At 41.3% G+C, this 22,451-nt stretch overlaps 1 protein-coding gene across 1 annotated transcript in view; it reads left to right on the top strand.

The window, feature by feature from the left end:
• Nucleotides 1-22,451, top strand: part of gabrg3 (gamma-aminobutyric acid type A receptor subunit gamma3) — a gene marked incomplete at both ends in the record, with an annotated part of 61,081 nt that overhangs the window by 23,135 nt on the left and 15,495 nt on the right. Inside the window, 2 exons of the mRNA XM_083671937.1 lie at nucleotides 16,708-16,928; nucleotides 21,665-21,747. Of these exons, the coding sequence (XP_083528063.1) occupies nucleotides 16,708-16,928; nucleotides 21,665-21,747 (304 nt within the window). The remainder of the gene's footprint in view (nucleotides 1-16,707; nucleotides 16,929-21,664; nucleotides 21,748-22,451) is intronic.

The following is a 22,451-nucleotide window of genomic DNA, read 5'->3' as shown; positions in this document are numbered from 1 at the left end:
GATGCAATAGCAAAGTGAGGCAGCGACCGAGTCTTAGTAATTATTAATTCACTCATTGCATCCAAATTCTGCACAACATCCTTTAAAGATAAGAAACTGAAGCCCGTAAAGCTCATCCCATCACAACACAATCTTCTGTTATTTAAAAATTCATACTCCACTTGGCTTTTTGGGGAATATGGGTTCACTTCTGGAGGAGAGTTTTAAAAGCATTTTTAGATTTCATTCCCTGAAGGTTTATTTTCCTTTCCTTCGAGTACACCCTCATGTACACTGTTTCCTGCACAATGACATCCCATGGCCAAAGCTGAATGCCTTAACTAGATTCTTTTTACGAGTGGATGATAAGAAAAGCCACAAACATAACCTATACCCACACATCCTTTGCGATACATTTTCAACAACATCGTCTCTTGACATTGTGTAGCAGATAAGAAGTTGCATTTCTTCGTTGTGCCTGAAAGTAAATAGCTGGTAGTCTGGAACATCGCTAGTACCCTACATGACAAAAATCCTCTGGATTCAAAATTGTCTGTCCATTCAAACAGAAAATTGGCTGTACTCATACGACAAGCATTCCATGTTACTAAAATAGTCTCAATCCAATTACAGTCATTATGTGATGATACATTTAGGCAATCATAAGCCAAGCAAAAGACAAGCCAACCGTTTTGTGAATTTCAGTCTCTTATGAATGATGAAATCAAGACATTTACCATTTACTAGAGCTCTTAAAAAATGCATATGGCTGTGAGAGTTCATTTTGTAATGCCTAGAGGTTGATCATAGGATGGTTATGAACTCAGTACACTATTTCTCGACATTCGGTACAATGTCAAAATGAATGCTTTTACTTTATACAGTATTTTCCTTTCTTTCCTTACGCTATAGTTTCATATCTGCATGTCAGTCATGCACATGCTCACACACGAACAACACCAATATTCACAGAGATATAACTCTATATTCACTGTACCCTCACTGTATCCTCACTGTACCCCGAGCACCGCTTTCCCCCCAGCACTGGTAAACGCAATGCTATTAAACATGGCGGTCTGGCTCCTGAATGACTCATAGAATAGCAAACAATGAGCTCTCCTCATTAACAGGATGTAAGTTTGAGATGACGGCCTGAACGTGGCCACACCGTGGTGGCTATTTTTAAACGTCTGGGTCACTCAGTGTCCTAGGCAACCGCGGCGTAACCCAGTAAGTCCTGCCAAGGCGGGAGCAGAGTGGGAGCCAGCAGGGCCCCTGGTGCTGTTTGAACCCTGCAGGGAGCACCTCCCACTCAGAGGGCCCAGGCACACTAGAGCTGCCTGCCTGCCTGCCTAGGAAATACAATATTCAGATCAATTAATTTCCCTCTGCATATAAACAAGTCACCGCCAGCACAAATACACCAGTTCACCTTAGATGCCACGGTTTTATTGGAGAAAGCCATATACTCTGCCCTCTAGCACAACACTTTAATATGTTGTGTTCGCAATATTCACAGCCAAAGTGGTTCGTTACATATCCATGTTCTGTTAGTGGAATCCCTCTGATGTCTCACAGACTGTTCTTGATACAGTCATAGCCACGGATACATTTGAATGATAGGAGATGGATCCTTCGTATATGATTAATAGAACAATTACAAAAATTGTAATTGACAGAGAGGGGAGGAGGTGAGGGGAGAGATAAGGACTCTGTCACTATTCACGTGTACCATTTAACAGACTGTAGATTATACAACAGCAGGACAGGTCAGTTTAGCTACAAAATGACTCCCAGGAGAAATTCAGAACTTTTCACTTGATTAGCCTCCGAGATGCATCAAATTTTTTCAATCATCTGAGTGGGGGATTTGGGTAATAAAGCCATCAGTATGAGCTTCATATAATCAGGCTGTTGCAACGCAATAATCAGAACAGATCGCGATGGAATACTAATATGCTAGAGTGGTTCAATCACGTCATGTAATGAACTAACGAGAATATCTTCACTGCTTTTGTCATTTTCCGGAACTTTTAAGACACCCGTGAGGCTTTGACACGCTCCCCCGCAGCCTCTTTGTCTCTGTGGATTCAGAACATGCTGTCACAGAATTGCGGCTGACCTGTGAACTTATGAATGGATTTCTATTGTCTTGTCTCTCTGTGTTGATCCAGTTTGAGTTATGAGAGAGCGCCCCCCCCCCCCCCCCCTCACACACACACACACACACACACACACACACACACACACACTGCCACGTCTCTGTTGCTGTCTTTCACTTATACTCACAGTACACTTGGAGAGGGGAGGAGAGGGGAGGAGAGGAGAGGGTCTACATGATTGAGTAGGGTGTGAGGACTGTGTGTAGTTGAGGGCAGCTATAATATGCATCCCAGTAGGGTAGTGAGTGGCAAGAAGAATGGAAAAAGGGTTGTGTATAGAGTGAGTCATATGTTTGTGCTTACACTAGGAATATGTCCTACACAGTAATGCGAACCACACACTACAGTATGTATAGGGAAAGGGCTTTTTCTATCACTACACCCCTGGTCAGGCAGTTGTTTGGCTCTTAAACACAACATTACATTCATCCATTCTCACTCCAGAAGTCACATTACCAGATGTACATGACAGGATCAGTTGAAATCCAAGTGTTCTTATCTATGCTTTCTCTGTTATTTCCCTCTGCACTTCAGATGATCAAAATCCCAATTCCATTCTTTCACTATTGCCTGTCCCGTCTAGATGCTTTCTGTCTCCCCTGTGTGACAGAGTTTCCCAGCTTCATTTTTGACCCTCTTGTCACAGGCACAATAAAGTGATAAGAATTGGAGGGGGGTTCACCCTCCCTCTTAGGCTGTCAGTCAAAGCCTGTGTGCAGTAAGTCACTTCAGATGAGTGTGCTAGACAGGGCTTATGAGGACAGCATTGGGCCCCACCATGTTTCAGTGACGAGAGGATATAGAAATAACATTTCCCTCACTTACCACAGCCCTCACTTACTGGCCGATATGGGGTTAGCACCAAATGTTAGAGGTAACTGTAAAAGGATCAGCAAATATTTTTGTTTTTGTTATGAGAAAGTAAGAGCACAGGGTGCATCTTCGGAAATGAAATATTTATCCTTGTATGTTTCCACAACAACAGATATTAGCTTGTGTTATTTTCCCAAAGTTGACATCTGGTCTGGAGAAATTGAATTGTATTCAGTGCAAAATGTTGGCCATGGATTCAGAATACTTCAACAAATGGAATGTTTTGGCATTGTTGGAATCTTTGTCATCAGCTGGACAAAGTCACTGAAAATAGTTTTAATTAGTTTCATAATTCATATTGTGAAAATGCAAACAGAAAACACATAAAGTATTCAATTGATGTGTAGACATTGTTTTGTAGTGAATTATATTGTTAAACTTTCTTGAATAATAATAAGGTTTAGAGAGATTTTAAGCAATACGGCGGAATGGAAATGTACAGTAAATTGTGGGCCATGTGAGAATGAATCTGGTGTGTACACACTCAAGACAAAGTGCACAGAAAGTGTTGTGAATGTGTTGAATGTTGCATTCCACTGCAGCCATGAAAATCAATTAAAATATGTCTCACCACATCCACATGTCTCATCACATCCAAGGAACTGTCAGCAAGATTTTGGTGAAAGATTAACATGCTATTTGAATCCTGACACATTGTGCATAATATTGCTGATATATCATGTGACACTTAGCAAGATTAAGAAGTATTAATAACCCCAATGACAACATTATGCCATCTAATTACTGAGGAAAAAACCCACTCACCTTACTAGAGCAAATGAATGGCAGCAGATCAGAAATATAGAATGAATAGCACACATTTGTAAATGAAGATTACTGTACATGTCAATTACGAGAATTAAAAGAGCTTGAACATCTGCTGGAACTTCGGCATTCATCTTTTTGCCTCGAAGCCCAGTACACTGACTGACAACTCTATCATTGCATCCAGCTACCATAGTAAGGACAGTAAGATCTGTTATTTTTCTTGAGATGTGCTTTTTTTTTTTTTTTTAATTACCCATGTTCTCTATGGATTATTCAGTTGCTTTCAAATCAGTCATACAGTATAATTCTCTGTTTTCCCAATAATTCCAAATTCCTCAAATATTATTTGTGAAAAAACAACAACAACAAATATCAGAGGTTTTTGAAGGCTCACTTTTTACTGTTGCATTCTTAGGAGAGAAACGCAATGGGCATTGAGTGCTGAAGAAAAAATCAATACAGTATTATTGAACTGGCTTTCAGGATATCTGTCTCGAAGGATTTCATTTCAGGGTCTTGCTGCATTGTGCTGAATGCAGGAAAGGTTACATGTGTTGGCAGGGATCATGTCAATGTGGTAAATGTGATGTTTTCATTCTACGATTCATCCATTTTCTACCACAGATTTATGAGTTTCAAAGAACTCAAAGGAAGACTCATTACCTTGTCAACGAAATGGAATCAAAACGGAACAAGAGCCTACGATAAAAATATAATAGATAGTGTGAACAAAGTTCAATGAACAAAACCAGGCTCTGTGGCCTTTTAGTGACCCAGCCAGCCAGCATGTGGACAGAGGTAGCCATACATTACCCAAGCCTTGATTTGACAAGGTTAAACCAATACTACCTCTTATGAGAGGAACAGCCACACTTTTATGGGCATGACATCATGGCTTCACTACTATCTTCCTCTCACCTCAATCAGGTCACCGCTGTTATGTTTAATGTTGTTACGCTCGATTGATCTCGACAATGCATGAGGACAGATAGGGCCTGTTGCAAGGCAATCATTGCTCCCTTTTGACAAAGCCGCGGGCGGCAGAACGATTTGTTTCTCGTTCAGGGCCTGGTATCTGTCACAGTTACACTGGTTTGTGTGCTGCTTTTTGATGATATCAGGTTCAGCCTGCCCCACGGCACTGTTCCTCTGCATGTTTTTAACCGTCTGGTTGTGATGTCCGTACACACACACACACACACACACACACATACACACACACACACACACACACACACACACACACACACACACACACACACACACACACACACACACACAGAAGCCGTGAACCTCATCTCCAGAGTACGTATGGGCCTGATGACAGGTGCCGTCACAGACCTTCAGAGGGCATATCCACCTCAAACTCACAAACACTCTGGTCTCGCTTATCTCAGCTTGGCATATTTTCTGTCCTATGAGGTTCAATAAACATGTATGCAGTGTAAGTACTCAGCCCTGTAAATGTAGTGAGACATACAAATGTGGTATCAAAGCACTGTGAGAGCACTGTCATTTAGTAGCTTTTGGCCTAATTCAGCCTCCCATCATCAGCTTCTCATCAATACAGACAGACAGACCCATCTATCTCTGACAGAGGAAACACTGGCCTAAAAGAGAGTCCAGTCTGACAGGAGAAGAGGGCTGAGGCCAAATCAGAGCAGAGGGGATGATTCACAAAGAATGACCAGGAGAATTCATTCCTGATGTTTCCATCCTTTAAATACTGATGTATTGTAATGTGCACAAAGCTCAGTTTCAGGCATTGATGAGAAATTTGTGGGGCAAAAAAAAAAAGAAAAAAAGAGTTGAATGCATGATTTGTATCTAAAGTTAGGATTCTGAGTGAAACTACTGTAAATGAAAAGACAGTTATGTCAGATATGTTCATTCTGTTCCATTAAAAGCATATCAATAGAACAGAACATTGTGTATTATTATACAAGTAAATTGACTACTTTGTGCTCTGCTCTCTGATCAAACCTGTAATGACAAAGAGTTCTGTCAATGATATTGTATATTACACGGTACCTGGAGACATACTGTACATTATGGCCATTAAATATGATGCCTAATGTTCGATTCCATTGGCAGGTAACAATTATGATGGGGAAAAATAGACATTGTTGCAGCCGGGAGTATAGCGGTATATTGCTTTTTTGTTTGGACGTGAGTAATGACCATTAAGCTTGATGGCTTTTTTATTACAATTCTGTATTCATCATGTCCTCTACTGTATCTACATTTTACTACAGTACAGTATATAATATATGCTCTGATGTGTTTACAGCACAGCACATTGCATTCTCTATAGTGTCTTGTGGGCCTACTGAGAGAAACATAAAACTGTTTCCCCTATAAGCAATGTGTGTGTGTTTATTTTGATTGTGATGTAGGCCAATTTTTGATTGTCTGTACTACAGTAGGACCCACTGTGATAATATAATCAGACTGGCTCAAGAACAATAGCACTCTATGCATAAGGGTCTTGTGATTGCCAAATGTCAGATTGAGCTACAGTATGATATATCCACATACATCTAGCTACTGTATATTGCATACAATACCACACAGGAAAGGGGTTCATTGTAGACCAAAAAATTGGAGAAGAAACCGAAAATATTCAATACATCAATTGAATTCTATTATTGAATTCTATTCAATCATTCAACATTCAGGTTAACTACAATTACACTATTTAAAACCGTCAAATTAAAGATAAAAATGGATTTCAGTGATATTATATTTCTGGAGGCTCTCATCCTCTATTGGTGTCCCCAGATAGCAGCTAACTTGGAGCCCCACATGCTTCATCTGAGCTCTGTGTTACAGTAGCGAGACAGAAACTGCTGACAGTAAGCCACTTCTCTGAAGCCTAATTGTTTATTAGTTGTTTAGGGCTGGGTGGTTCATTGATTCAGAATTGATTTTATGGGTTTACCATTAAACTGTATTTGGTGTCAGTCACTCAACCCAGTGATTAACAGTGTACGGCTCTGTACAGTATGTTCAGTATGTGTTTGTACAGTGCATGACAAACAATACCTATGTACATGAAACAATATGTACAGTAGACAAAACTGATGTTACAGTGCACCCTGGCCCTAGTGAGGTTCAGGGTCTAGATTATGAGGATTAAACAAGAAAAGAAAACAGTAGTGAAAAGAAGAACAATGTCTGGGGACGAGGCTTGAGGATGTTGTATGTCTTCTTGAGATGTGAAAGGACTGCGCTTTTCCCGAGCTAGGACCTGAGAGCTATTTACACTGCTTTGAAGGGTTTTGTTAGAATGAAAAATACTTTAATCCACTTTCCTGTTTTCTCTTCTCTGCGTTTGTACTCCAATGTATGTACATTTTATGGAAGTCGTTTAATTGTAAAATAATGCTTCAGCAGTGTTATTCTCACTCTAATGGTGTGCAGTACATTCACTCAAAGCGGAGTGAATGATGACAATGTTTCGGACTCTATCTGCGGTTTATTCAGTGGTTTTATTTGAGGAGTCATCAAAACATTATTTTTGCTACTACTCATTATGTAGGTTTCCTTGTTATGAAAAGGTGGCCATTTTGATTATGCATGTATAGAACGGCTATGGCTCAAAATACTGTAGAATCACTGTGTTCCTGCTGGTAACCAAAACGAGTAGACAACGGTGTTTGATGTCTGCTTTTAAACATCTGTGCCTCACAGTCTGTGATCCTTTGTTCTCCCTTTGAGTAATATACAATATAACATTTTGCACTCAATGATAAATCACCCACCTTTAAATCATGCCTTCAACCCTGTGTGTGAAACTAAGCACGTTGGCAGTGATAACATTTGTTCACTTAAACTATTGAGAGATACTATTTGGAGACCCTTTGGCAGTGTGGGTCCTTTAGCAAAATACAGTGGAGACAGCGGAGCAGACAGAGATGCATTTTGGTCCAGACCTAGCCTTAGATAATTGAACAGGGCCCATGGTGTGTGCTCTCTGATGTTCCAGCTGCACTACGCATGGCTCCCTAACATTATTTATTCAACAATACATTTCTATAGCTTAGTAGCTTTGCCCTTTGGCAGCGTGGAAGAGCGCTGTTGAAGAGTTTACTTTTGATAAAGTAGGCACTAGCAGTTATGCACCGACTAGTCTTGCATAACCATACCTCCAAATTGTGTAGTTCTCACGCCTCCTTTGGAGGTCTGGAGAATTTTAGGTTAGCCGATCTGGCTTAGATTGAACCTGGATAGAGCGAAGTGAGAATGTGCTCGCAATTTAATGGATGTTACATTCCAAGAACCCTCTCACACATGCCTGTAGATGACCTCTGGTTGTTATGTGTGTCGTCTTGACTGGGTAGGACTATTTTGCAGAGAGTTATTGCTAGACGCTAGTTTGCAATATTGAAGAAAATAGAAAAGAAACGGAAAAGGAAAAACGGAATTCTGTTTTGCCAGAAGTTTGCCGGAAGGATGTGTGGGCATCTAGCTCAATACCACCATCACCCTCTGTATGGATGCTTCAGTTAGGTCCTTGTATTGATCTGAGAAGGAGTATTTTCCCCAGCTTCCTCTGTCACTGTGACAGATCGGCCTTGCCATGGCATTGGGCAGTTTCCCTAACAAATCAAACCCAGTGAAATGAATCACTCCTCTCTGCCCAGCATCATGACGAAGAAACATGACCTGGATTAGATTTTTCATTCTGACATGCAATTAGTTTGTTCTCCAAAAATGATGCATCATCTCATTTTGATTTTATTTTTGCGCCGCTGACGGAGAGTGTGCCTTTGCAATTGAGAGCCAATTAAGAGTGAACAAGGCCGATACATAGACAAGATCCTAGGAGATCCTCGCTTCACCGCAGGAGCCCGCCCACATGATATGCCTGTGTGTGTTGGCGTGCCAGTGCAACGCGGTAAAAATGGCAATTCATTAGGGGCCTTTTTTGAATGGGCTGCCAAACACCACTCAGGGAACATGCAGGTTGAAAGCACTACATTGCACAGGTTGAAAGCACTACATTATTCCCACCTCGACATTGTACAGTACTTCACCCTGGATTTTCAAGGAGATACACTGTACTGTAATACAGTACCCTATTTTTTATCCAGATATATTGAGGGGGTGGATGGATACATACCGCCATGAGGAAATTATAAATTATTACTCTCGACCTTTTTTGAGATGGGCAAGGTCCCTAAAGGTCTTTTGCATACAGTATCTTTTGCCAAGAGAGTAAGAACATTAGAACAAGACCAAAAGTGCCACAAAGAATTGTTAGACTTCATACTACTTTTTCCATAGAAATAATTCCACTGGCATGGACAAATAACATGATTATCCACAGTCATTTCAAAATGGTATCCTAATGTGTCATATTAGCATATGAGGTATAAACGGTATGTATATTAGGGGTGTATTACTTATAATGATACAGGTAATACAATGATATTGTGGATTGGGTTGCAGAATGTGACGAATAAATAGTTTTTAAGCCTTACATCCAGATTGATAAACCTACAAATAAAAGAGCACACAGGCATGACACAAAGGTCACATACAGTATTGACACACAATAGCCGGCTTTACACAGAAGGGTTTACACCGTGTGCGCTAGTGCTTTCCAAGGCCAATTGCTTACTCCGTGCCTATTCAGTGCTTTAAAAAAACGGCGTAAAAAAAAGGTCTGTTCAAACTTTCGCCTCTTCTACCACCCTGGTCCTTATGAAGCCAATCGGGGCCAGGGGCGTGGTTTAGAGCGAGCAGGATATTCGTATCAACCAATTGCTTCAGTTGGCAAGCGAACTTGGTGGATTGCAACGTAATCCAAGATAGCTCGCTGTAACTACACAATTTAATTAATTAATCGACATAAATCGCTTTAGGCCTTTTCACACTGGTTACCCTAGAGCTAAGGGCTCCCTTAGCCCCAGGCTAAGGAACTGTTCTCTGGTGCTAAGCAACTGTTCACACTTGCACATTTTGAAGTGGGCTAGCACTGACTTTAGTCCAGGGCCAAAATAGCCATGTGTGAATTGATGGTAAACTAGCCCTCAGACATTCTTAACTCTTGGCAAAGGATAGCCCTGGGTTAAGAAACTGCATTGTGAAATGCCATTTGAGCACTAGCTGGCCGCTAGTAAGCCTTTGCAGACACTTGCACTACTGTTGAAAATCTCAGCCAGGCCAGATAAATAACAAAACATGGCCTCTCTGAACTTCTCTGGAGGAACTCAAGTTGGGCGAAGGAAGGGAAATCACTGATTTCGATCACGTTGAAGTAGAGAGGATAAAGTAGGTCATAACTGAAACATTTACCAACCAATGGTACAGCGCTTAGCAATTAATCACAAGATTTCTGAAAGGTCACAGCTCAAAGATTAACCACTGCAAACATTATATAAACAGCTGCTATGTGTGTATAGGTCATTGACTATGTAGTGGACGAATGTTTTCAAGATCAGTGGATTGGGTCACCTTGAATAGTGTTTCTATAGTGAGAATGGGTGCCTCTGCCATCCTCTAGGACCCTGTTCTGCTGATTCCATATCCTTTGGTGATATGATTATCACCATAATAATTAGCATCTTAGCCAGCAGCCATAGGATACCACCCTGAATCTCTTTGCTGGCTTTTGTCTTACACCAACCAGGGTCTGGTCTGTACTTGGACAGCAGTCGGCGAGGGGGAAATCCTCCCTCTGTTCAATGGAGACCTTCAAGTCAGATCTGTTTATGTCGCTGAAACCGGTGTAATGCGTATCATTTATAATGTTAGTTATAATCTTCAAGCAATATTCAGGATGCTGAAAATACTGAATAAAGAGACGAGGGAATGTCTGTTCTTGACAGGCCCATCACTAGTGGACAGTTGATGGAGGTAATGTGTTACTGTGACTAATGTAACCCATTTGGAGGTACATTAAAAAAACATATTTTTGTATTCAACAATAGCTTCTGAAGTCTCTTGATCACACCATTCTTTATATTCGTCTGTTTTGGCAGCACACAACAATGTTGTTAGTTTGCCAACACTCTGAGGGGAATGTGGGTAGGCGAGTGCAGGAGATCTATTCCGAAGTGGAAGGTAGGCTCATGCCGCTTTTTTGCAGCAAATCAATTTGAGCATGCAACGTCGTCGCCTTAACCTCGCATGCTCCCAATTTCATTTTTAAATTAAACACAGTAGATGTACTGGTCACTCTTTTTTCATGTTTAATTTCCTGCTGAAGTATGCACAGAGGAGAGAGGCACCTCTCACTAGTGATCTGCAGCCGTCCGTAATACATCAGTTTAAGTTTTGAGAGGGTAGAACAAAGGATTTGTGTGTGTGTGTGTGTGTGTGTGTGTGGGGGGGGGGGGGGGGGGGGGGGGGCGTTCAAAGAGTTCTTCTCTGGTGCCTTAGCAGATTGATTTCAACCCCCAAATCCCTCTCTGTTTCATGAATATGTGTGTTTAGAGTTTGCAGTCCTGCATTTTGCCTTGAGCAGTAGCCTATATAGCTGCTGCCGCTTGGATGGAAACGCATGTGTTTCCCTATTGAAAATGACCTTGGGGTGGCTGTAATGAGGACACGATGAGTTGCCTCCAACGCAGCCAGTGAGCATTACGAGGTCTCTTTCTGGACTGGAGCTAAATAGAGTGTTTTATTTGCTGCATAATTATGCGGTGCCAACATTCACCCTGCAAAGTAGTCCACCATGCTCTAGTTTACCGTTGGTGCATTGTACACGTACATTGTATACGTCACTGGTATGAGAGTGACGATCAGGCAAGAAACCTTCACCACTTCATCAGGTGAAGGATCCACAAACTGTTTAGCTGGAAACTCTGTGAAGAGGAGCGGATGTTAGGGTTTGATTTTGAAGCTCCTGGTAAATACAGAGTTGAATGAGGGTTGGTAGTTCCTATTTGAAAGTGGAGAGGGAGAGAGGGAGGCAGAAGGGTGGTTAGAGGACGGTGGGCGGGGAGACCGACTCTTCAGTGTAAACAGCAGACTAAGCACTTTTCTCTCCACTTGAAAGAGCCTATGAGGGCTGAATGTGAGAGGTTCTGCCTGCAAGTCCTTGGGAATTCCTATTTCGGCTTCAGTAACGTCCCATTCCCTTTAAGATTGTGTCTTGTGGCATGAAATGTACAAGAATATCCTTCCCTGTCTGCAGATTTACCTTAGATAAGTGATCAGAGAGAGGCAGACGGCGGATTCTCAAATCCCACACCTGTGCATGTAGAGGTCACTCCTCTGATCCTGAGACGAGGGTATCAGAGCGGGGTGAACATTACTGGATGGCATCTATGGGAGGCGTTCCTCCAGTATTATCACTGAAGTGATGTCGACGACAACTATGTTGTATTTCAGTGCTTGTTTACAGTACCTGTATACTGTACTACATTTCATGAAATTATTCTCACAATGACTCAGATTCATATCGTTTCCCCACTATCTTGAGTGATACAAATGAAGCCCCTTGCTAGTACATCCATGTGCCTCTCCATCTACAGAGGGTGAGCACAGCACACCCACCCAAATGGAGTGGATCTTCCTCCTAAAGGGACAATCTGGAATTAAAACAACAACATAAGCCCACCACTTTTTTGGTGAACAGCTTGGGGATAGGGCTGGAGAAATGTACTATAACCACTCTCAAATTCAAGGAGCTATGGATTGAGATTGAGACAAAATGATAGTTTCAACCATGTTGTGTAGCTATACAGTGTTTGTTTACAATTACATTGTTTACATAACATTTTGAAAACAAACCAAAAATGGATGTTCCAATCCAAGATGCCCTGCATACAGGGTTTACGTATAAAGGACTTGACTTTTAGAGGGCTCATCCAATCATCACCACAAGGAAGAGTATTATCATAGGAAGATGAATATAAATGGAAGGAGCAATTACACTTAATCGGCACAACATGCATTACGAAGCGGTCCAGACCTTTTCACACAAATGACACCACGAGAATACATAAAACTGCACTGCTACCCCAGGGGCATAGTTTTTATTGTTGTCACAGAGACAGTTTTTTTCTATTATTTTTCCTGTTATGTTGACCGTAGACATACAGTGAAGTGAGAGGAAAGCCCCTGCACTACTATTGTCACCTGGTTAACACAGACCCACTTATGCCACACAAATATATTCTTCTGTGACCAAGTCACTGGGTAACACACTGCCCGTCCTGGTTCATCCTTTATTCATCTGGGTTTTATTTCTGCCTCACATTCCTAGAAATGATAAACGATGCTGGGTATTTAATTAGCGTGGCGGGACAGGAAGGTCCACTGAATCTTTAGCCCCACGGATTTCACACACAAATCAAATGGCGAGGCTTTGCATGGCGGAACAGTGGAGAAATATCATTATGGCGAGTGGCACGGGGGGGCTCTGCAGGGCAGTTCCAGATTACCACCGTTTATTCCGTGTTGAGCCGAGGAGTGAGCAACGCCACTCTCTGATGAGGGAAATCTCTCATTTGTATGCAGGTCATTTCAGATGACAGGAAGTCTGCTGGAAAATTATTCCGCACACACAGACTCCAAGTTAAACCATTTACAGTAATGAGTAATATTCCCCCTTGTCCCCATCATTTAAAAATTGAATATGAAAATATTTCCGTTATGAAATAAAATGTAATTGTCCCGCAACTAGATGTATTCAATAAGATCCGAATTATGGTCTCTAAAGACAGGGGAAGGAGCTGAATTACATCTCTGACAGTGTCTTTAATCATGATTCTTCCCATGTTTGAAAATGCTCCTCTGTGTCCTGATGTTTCTGCTTACAAATGTGTTTCTCTAATAGTATTTAGATGCTGTGTGTGAAGTGTTCCATCTCTGTTGCCTACTTCCAGTGGATACTGTACTATAGGCTACCACAGAGTACACTGAGAGGCGTGGTCCAGCACTGGATCTGTTTCTACTGTATCTCTGGGAGTCAAAAGTTCATGCCATGACATATTTAGATAATTCTTCAGTCTCACCCTGACAGGGTCATTCTACATGTAGTGTTGATGTCCCTGTGTGCATACAGCTTCTCTTGTTTCTATTATAAGCCACCAGCCAAGATATGCATTCACTTTCAGCTCCTAAAACAAGATTTGCTTCTATAATGCAGATGTTCGTATTCTTACCTCAGTCAGTTCAGTTCCTTAAGGAGGGCATTTTTGCTGTCTCGTTCATTTCTGATTTATCATAATGGCCATATCTTCACTTAGCATACTGGAGGAACATCTTTGATTATACATTCAACCTCAGCAGCCTTCCTACAGCACTCCCACTGGATCCTAACCTCTGAGGGGGAAAAATGTATAAGTAGGACATGTGGATGTCTCAATTTCATGAACAGCAAAGTTTACTACAGAAGATAGGCTTATAAGAATGTGGGCAATATAAGAAGTAAAATCAGAAATTCTATCAAAAAGAGAAAACATCCTTTGTTCTGGTAACATTTTAGAGGAAAACACAGAGGGTGCTTTTTGAGTGTCACTCAGTGTAATGTGTATTCCAGTGTATTCCAGAGGGAGGTTTTCCTCCCTCTGTTATTTTTCTTCAAATGCCCACCATCTGCATGCTCTTTGTATCCAGATGTGAAATCAGTTCATGTTAGTTTATAACTGGTTACTGCATTCCCGGTCCTTTTCTGGTCATTGGTCCCGAGGTAATGCCCTAGTTCCTGTTGTATGCCCCTTAGCTCTATCCAATGAAAGGTCACAATTAAAGCCTGTTGATTCTCCTGTCTATTGTCTTTGGTCTAATTGGAGTGGTATTAGAATGAAAGTGCATAGTGCTGGGAAGATTGTGAAAGGTCAAACAACAGTTGGTCTCGCGAGTAGCGGACAGTAGAATTAAGGTGTGTGTGTTAGGGAGGGGCAGGGGTGTTATGTTGTTTAAGGTGGTATGTTGTTTATGTACTGTATATGGTAGCACAAGATGTTTTCAACCTTGTTTCAGTTGGACTTCCATAACTGGATGTGATCTTCCAGGCATATTAGTGCATGTGTGTGTGTGTGTGTGTGTGTGTGTGTGTGTGTGTGTGTGTGTGTGTGTGTGTGTGTGTGTGTGTGTGTGTTGGGGGGCTTCCTGTTGTATTTGACAGAGGTCAGTGCGTGCAGAGACCAGAGAGGTTAAACCATTGCAGTCAATTAGTCGACTCACTTTTAGGCGCCTGAAGCGTCACTTCCAAGATGCACTGTATAATGAAGCTATTAGTCTTCCTCCTCTGTACCACCCCAAAGAGGCTCCATTCCATGGAATATACACTCATTTTATCGGCTCTCCAACATCATGAAGTTCTAATCAGAGGCGATGTTTGATGTTTGAAATGGTAATCGCTCACTGCTATTTATGCACACATTCAGCTGCAGGACTTTTTCCATTTGGCTTCAGAGGGGGCACACAGAATATTGGGTCCAATGTCAAATATTTACATCAAAGCACTTGAAACTGTCATTCAAAATCGTTGTTTTCCAATTGCAGACGTTTGGTGATATTCTATATTTAACTCTACTTCCGTATTGCCCATTAAGTTGCCCATTAAGCCTATGTAAAAAGTTCACCCAAATGACAAATGAACAGAGTAGGCAATGCTGGGTGAACTGTCTATGTGATATGAATCTTGATTATTATTATACAATTTGTGATGCAATAACATTAATACTCAATTCATAGTAAGCATTTGCACAGCTATTTGACTGTTTGTGGGTCAAATTAATACAGTTTTTCATGTGTGTTATTCGTTTTTCATGTGTGTTATTCATTCAAAATTGGTTTAAACCAGACCTGTTCTCCAAATGCGTTATAATCAACGAATAAGAAAACAAAACGTCAGGACAGATGGTTTCCTTTATGAGTTTGCCTTTAACAGAAGCTGGATATGATTAAGATTGATTAGAAGCTAACAAGTCATTCTGTAAATCCCTGGCCTAGAGCTTGGTGATGATGGTGCATAATTGAAAAGCACTCCATGGCCTGAGGGTGCTTAGACCACCAGGGGCCTTGTGTGCTGAGCTACAGGATCCTTCACAACCGCCTCAATGCCACTGTGATGCGTCGCTGTAATCTGTGAAATTTGTACGATAGGATGGAGAGAGTGGAGCCAAGTAAATCCTTTAATGGGTTCCAGACCCACAGAACTATGTTATTCCGTTTACCTCTCTGGGTCTTCCTCCAATACCCCTTCTCTGAGCACTCAGCCACGTAATCCATGTTAGCAACTAAAAGCTGGTCCTGACCTCCATCCAAGTCAGCGTGCTGGTCTGGCTCCCCTCTGAATTCTGAATGGAAACAGCTCTAATAAAGCCATGCTTGGAGTCGAGAGGCACGGCGCCTGGGTCTGTGTGTCTCTGAGTCACCTGAGTATTCCACCTGGGATTGAACCACAACATTCCACAGGGGAATAACCCACGGACCATACAAAATCACAGTGTTTTATACTGCACGGCTCTGACTGACAGTGATTTCAATCCTTTGAAAGAATGATGTCCTGAGAGTGAATCAGGTTGACTAGGCTGTCCTGTCAGGCGGTCCTGAGTCCTGGGAGAAGTTGACTTTCCAGGTTCTCTCTGTTGACTCTCCAGTTGGTGCTGTCTTAACACGCTGTCTTCTCTGATTACTGCGGCCTCAATCTCACCGGGCAAAATAAGTGGGGGGGTTGGGGCACAACAGTACCAATGCCCCCCCCCCCCCACAGTCATTTATTATAAGACCTGGAGACGCTATTTGTTCATTATAAACATTGTCCAAAACGTCTTCATAGCCATGCTGTTTTTCAGTCTTGTAGACAGCAAATCAATATGCAGTGTAGTATGCCAATAAGTAAAGCTGTTGTCTTTTTTCAACGTTTGTTGTTAGTTTTTTCCCCTCATAAGTCATATTGTATTATATCTAAACTCACTTTACATCTGCCTTCATACAGTAACTGTTCCTTTTTTCCCAGGAATACCAAATTGACATCATCTTTGCTCAGACATGGACAGACAGCCGCCTCAGATACAACAGCACAATGAAGATATTGACTTTGAACAGCAATATGGTTGGACTCATTTGGCTACCGGATACCATCTTCAGGAATTCAAAGAATGCAGATTCCCATTGGATTACAACACCCAATCAGCTGCTCAGAATATGGAATGATGGGAAGATACTCTATACACTAAGGTAAACCATTCAAAACATCTCATTGCTTGGTGTTGACGTTAATGCGCCTCAAATCACTCATAAAATATTGGTCTACTTTATATTGGTTCCTTCTGCAGTTGGGATTCAAACAAATATTCTAAAATTTGATTTGTCAACCATATTTGTCAATATGTCAGTGCCTAGTGTCAAGATAGTTGTCACAGGTGACACCTTTTAATATGCATTAAACATTTAATACAACCTTAGCGCAAAGGCATTGGAGACCACATTCTTATTAAGTGTTGCTTTGGTGTTAAATTTAGTCAATGCTATGAACACTTGAGTAAAATGTCACAGCTGCCAAGTCATGAACTATAGGCACAACTGATTCATCAGTGTCACCGAGGAAGTACCATGAGACATCTAAAAACTGCTATGAGCCTAACCCTTATCATTGGAAGGTCTTGCTTCTATACTATTTGATGGATTCTCTGTGTGGAGCATTAGGGAAAGCCATTAAGGACAATGTCCACTGGGAATGTTTTTTTCCTATCAACAAATGCAACATGGTTTATTTTCAAAGACTTTCAGACAAGCGGTATCCCATCCCCTGAGACCACACTTGGCCTTGTCTGAACCAGCCGTCTGTGAGGTTTGGCCGTGGTGTCACTCTGGTGTTCCTTCTGGCCCATTTTGAGGTGGTGCTTATTCTTTGTGACAGACCCATTCAACAGCACACTAGCGAGGCCAGACCAGGTACCTTATGGCTGTAAACATTGTGATATACAGTCAGGTGTAGTCAGGAGATTATTTTAGACGGTACACAATACTATACGGCAGTGTCTGTGGTATCAAATGGCAGTGTCTGTGGCATCAAATGGCAGTGTCTGTGGCATCAAATGGCAGTGTCTGTGGCATCAAATGGCAGTGTCTGTGGCATAATCTTTTAAAGAAGTAAAGCTGTAATTGCTGAGTTGTGATTTGGTGACTCCACTTGTGTAATAACAAAAAGGGTTAAAATCCATTATAAATGTAATTACTTTAAAACTTCCGGCAAGCGCCAGTCCCTATTAAAGTAAATAAACAACCGGGCTACTAAAATATGTTTTACTAAATTACTAAATTACTTTGTAATAATATATAAATACAATGTTTTTGCTAGAGTACAGTTTATTACACAGGTATAAAGCAGCTAAAGAGCTGACATGCCTTTGTAATATTAACTAGATCAGATATTATGGAAGGTAGGAGATATTATCTCCTACCTTTAAAGTCTCTAGCTGTCTTTTTTAGTGAGATGCTCTGAATGCCTGTCTGACTGGCTGAAACCTCTTCTAATTTGATGTTACATTTGTAATCAATTGATATGGTTGCCAGCTAGCTAAATGTACTTACCCTTGAAATTATGTTTTCAAATGGGCTGAATACTTACTTAAGTTCTACACGTACTTACATCATTTACATATAATTATTATGAATAGAACTACAGAATACATTTTTGCAGAAAACGCGAATGAGGGAAGAACATCTTATATGATATTCTCCTTACTTGTGTTTGTTTGTTTGTTTTGTGCATTTTTAAAGAGTTTAATATCAACAAGTTGAGACTATAGGCAAGCCAGCTGCCTGTGTGGTCCCCATGGCAATATTCATCTCCCTAGAATTTCCGTGTTTGGAGAGTATATATGCTGTAGTAGACTTACCCAATTACATTAGTGTGTGTTTTATACCCCTGGCTATACTTTCCATAAATGCATATACAGTATTAGACTGGTGCTCTTACTCCATTGCATGTGATGCTCTTCTTGTTACAAGCTGGGTACGTGAAGAGCACAGGATCAAATGGCTCATGTATTTTCTCCAGTACTGAGCAGCTCACTGTGTTTTAGAATGGAGGGCTAATTATTACTGCTCAGTCTTAGTGACACTAGCACAGCCCCGGGCGTCCGCTTCACTAGAACAGGGAGGAAGAAAAAGTCAGTTTGAGAAAACACTGAATTCAGTCCTATGTCGGTTTTTAAAAATTGAGTTTCATCTTGTACCTTTTCCTTACCGTTGTGTTTTCAAAGGAGGATTCCCATGGAACCCAAATCTGCTCTTGAGACCAATTCACTGTATCAGCCAGTTATTTTAGTTAGACATGTTTTCAGAGATGTGTGATTAGAAATAAACTGTACTGTGGTTAACTATTGCAAATTGTTGTGTCAACACATTTGGTAGCTGTCATTGTGACGGCTTGTTTCCAAATGTTACCAAGGCTATATGGATGACTGTTGCAACTGTTGAATGAATTATGTATGGGGAAATCTCCGGAGCTCCAGATTCAAATATCATTTTGTTCTCCACTAAAAGTTGCCCCAAGCCTAAACATTGAATGAACCATTTTCTCATTACATTCACAGACCAAATATAAACTCAGACACATTTTAAAGCAAGATTATATGGAATGCAGTCTTTGACAAGGTCCCTCCACTTTTTAACTGTTTGGAAATAGAAAGAACTAGCCTACAAATAAAAGCTGTGCTGGTGAAAATAATGTTTGTTGGATGAATGTAATTCATCTCTTTGAACAAGTTGATGACAAGACTTTCTGCAGTGGCCTATTTAGTGATCAGCTTGCCTCTGAAAGAGCAGAGGAGCCATCGCTAGTATTTGGACCAGGGGAGATTTTACAGCTGAACAGAGAGACTTTATCTTGCTGTCTCAAACACTCCACAAAGCATTTCCTTGGCAACAGGAGAAGCAGCGCCGTTGCTATGAAGCAAATCCGTGGGCGAGTCAAATCACGAACAAAGGCCAGTTAAGATTCTCCCATATGGAGTCATATTGATAATCAATATTCATAGATGCAGTGGACTTTGAGATGCGGTATCTGTTGATGATGAAGAAGGGGGACAATGAAATGTCACTCTTCATATTAACTGTGCTCATTTGAGCCTTGGTAAAGATGAGGTAAACAAAGATGGCATTTTGTAGTATCTGAGCTTTTCTCTGCTCCGAGACTGACTGCTGTGTGGCATCGGTCCAGGCCCTAATTTGATTTACTACACCCCTACTTTGCCATTGTGGCCTGTCATGCCTGTTCCTACAATCACAATCAAATGTACAGAGTAGTGGCATTGCAAGCTCTCTGTACACTAAACTGCATACAAATGCTGTTGTAAGATTGCCATTTCATTTGGATCAACACTATCAGCATGCTAACCCCTTATGTTAGGACCAGTAGGTCAGTACGTGATCCTTCAGTAAGTGTGTTTTTGCCTTTATATAAAAGGTCATGTACAGTAGACCTGTTATGTTCTGGAAGATCAACTGTGTGGAATGTCAGGTATACAATAACTATTTTAGTGTGATGTGTCCACATCTCTTTTGCTCACAGGCCCAATCTCTAGACCATTATCTGAATGTGTTCCCTCACCGCACGCACACACACACACACACACACACACACATCTGAATTAATGTGTGTGTGTGTGTGTGTGGGTGTGTGTGGGTGTGTGTGGGTGTGTGTGTGTGTGTGTGTGTGTGTGTGTGTGTGTGTGTGTGTGGGTGTGTGTGGGTGTGTGTGGGTGTGTGTGGGTGTGTGTGTGGTGAGGGAACACATTCAGATGAACACATTAATTCAGATGTGTGTGTGTGTGTGTGTGTGTGTGTGCGGTGAGGGAATACATTCACATTCAGACACACTGATTTTGTGCATGAGGAGGCTTCAGGGGTGGGACCCCAGTCTCAAACCAGCGACAGTGAGAGAGACTCTACAGTGCAGCTGTTGCCAGGCAGACTTCTGTCAGACCACTCTGCTCTCACACACTTTCCACCTGCATCCCTACCATCGCCCTCACACTATAGGTGACTCACCCAGTGCAACACACAGCTGTCTCACGCTCACTCCCTGGGGTGTTTGAATTAGCACCATACTCTGATGAGTGCTACTGTACTTCAACCACATACATCTAGCAGCAACATCTTTTCTTTAGAGATGTTTAAAGAAAATACCTTTTGTCACAGTTAACTGCTACTGCTATGTTTTCGATCCTACAGACACTTTTAAGTTGTCTGAAATCCATTGTTAATGTGCTGTAGAAATCAGGTAGAGGGCTATGGCCACTGTGTAACGTCACTCTGTGAGGGTTTATGAGCCACACATTCGGGCTGCTGATTGCTTCGGCGTGAGCTGTTGTTGTGACTAGCAGCACAGCAGCTGAAACGTGAATGCCAACAGCAGAGCAAGGGAGAGAATTCAAAGTTAGGAATCTCAAAGTTAATTTAGATTTGTATACAAGGCAAGACCTGATTAACAAAACTAAAAACTACAGATTTCATATTTTGTAGCTCAACTAGCTTACAGCTGTGTTTAGAGCTGTTCAACCCAAGATAGACACACTGTCTTACCTTTCCATGAGAAAAACACCAATGACTTAATCTAAGATCTGGCCTAGGGACCCCAATTTCATGTATTTAATAATCAGACTGAAATGTAGCATAATATTTCTCATACGTCTCATACTTTTGCATCTAAGCTGGATATTCGTGCATTCTATTTTCTTTTACTTGCTGGCCTCACTTTTAGTCAATTAATCAAGTTTGAATGCCCTATATTATTATTATTCACAGGTAGGAAGTTTCTAAATAACCTTTATCTTTGATGTCTGGCTTCTTGAATATCATGTTTTGCAATGCACTGAAATCAAAACAGTATTTGTTTTTCCATCTCTTCATCAGTACAATGAGCACGGGAAACAGTGATATGTTAATGATTTCTGTCTCCCTTACAGGCTGACCATAAACGCTGAGTGCCAGTTGCAGCTGCATAACTTCCCCATGGACGAGCACTCCTGCCCGCTCATCTTCTCCAGCTGTGAGTACACCCACCCAGGCCAGCTCTTTGGCGCCAGCGCTGGTGTCTTTGCAGCTTTGACCATCAGCATCTCCTTTTCATTCCTCTATTTGGGTTTATGTTCATTGTTGGTAACTTGGACCAGGATTTACTCAATTGAAGGTAGCAGCTTTCCACACTTTTCCAGAAGTGTGTTTGATTTGCACAGCAGTATGTCCACACTCTCAGCTGAAGGGAGTTGATATTTCATTTTGAAACTGGCATTCCTGTGGTGTGACACATTCTGTACTGATTTCTAAGTTCTGCATCAGGAACAGATGAAATGAACTTCTGAAAGCACAGTGCGGAAAGCTGTTATTTGAAATACACTGGGGTGGGAAAGGTCTAAGCTGATTGGAGTGGACCCTTAACATGTACAGAAATGGACATTTAGCCATTTAAAATAATGATGATGGCATGCATACTTACATGCATATTTACTGTTTTTTTAAAGATGCCTCTTGAAATATATTCATCAATGTTTTTTATATACACTGTACTCTATGAGTTCAATGATCTTGGCCATGTTCCCACAGTGATGCTCATCTATCAGCCATTACGTAGCACCACTTCATAAGAGACAATGTTGAATCTGTGGCCTCTTGGCTGCATTACAGCACTGGAATGCTATTGTGACATTCTATGTTGTGACATTCTGGAATGCTATTGTAAAAAGCTGTCTCATT

This window comes from Argentina silus (assembly GCF_951799395.1).
Source record: "Argentina silus genome assembly, chromosome: 6".
Taxonomy (NCBI): Eukaryota; Metazoa; Chordata; class Actinopteri; order Argentiniformes; family Argentinidae; genus Argentina; species Argentina silus.
The sequence above is the reverse complement of the archived record's forward strand: the minus strand, read 5'-3'. Positions and strand labels throughout refer to the sequence as shown.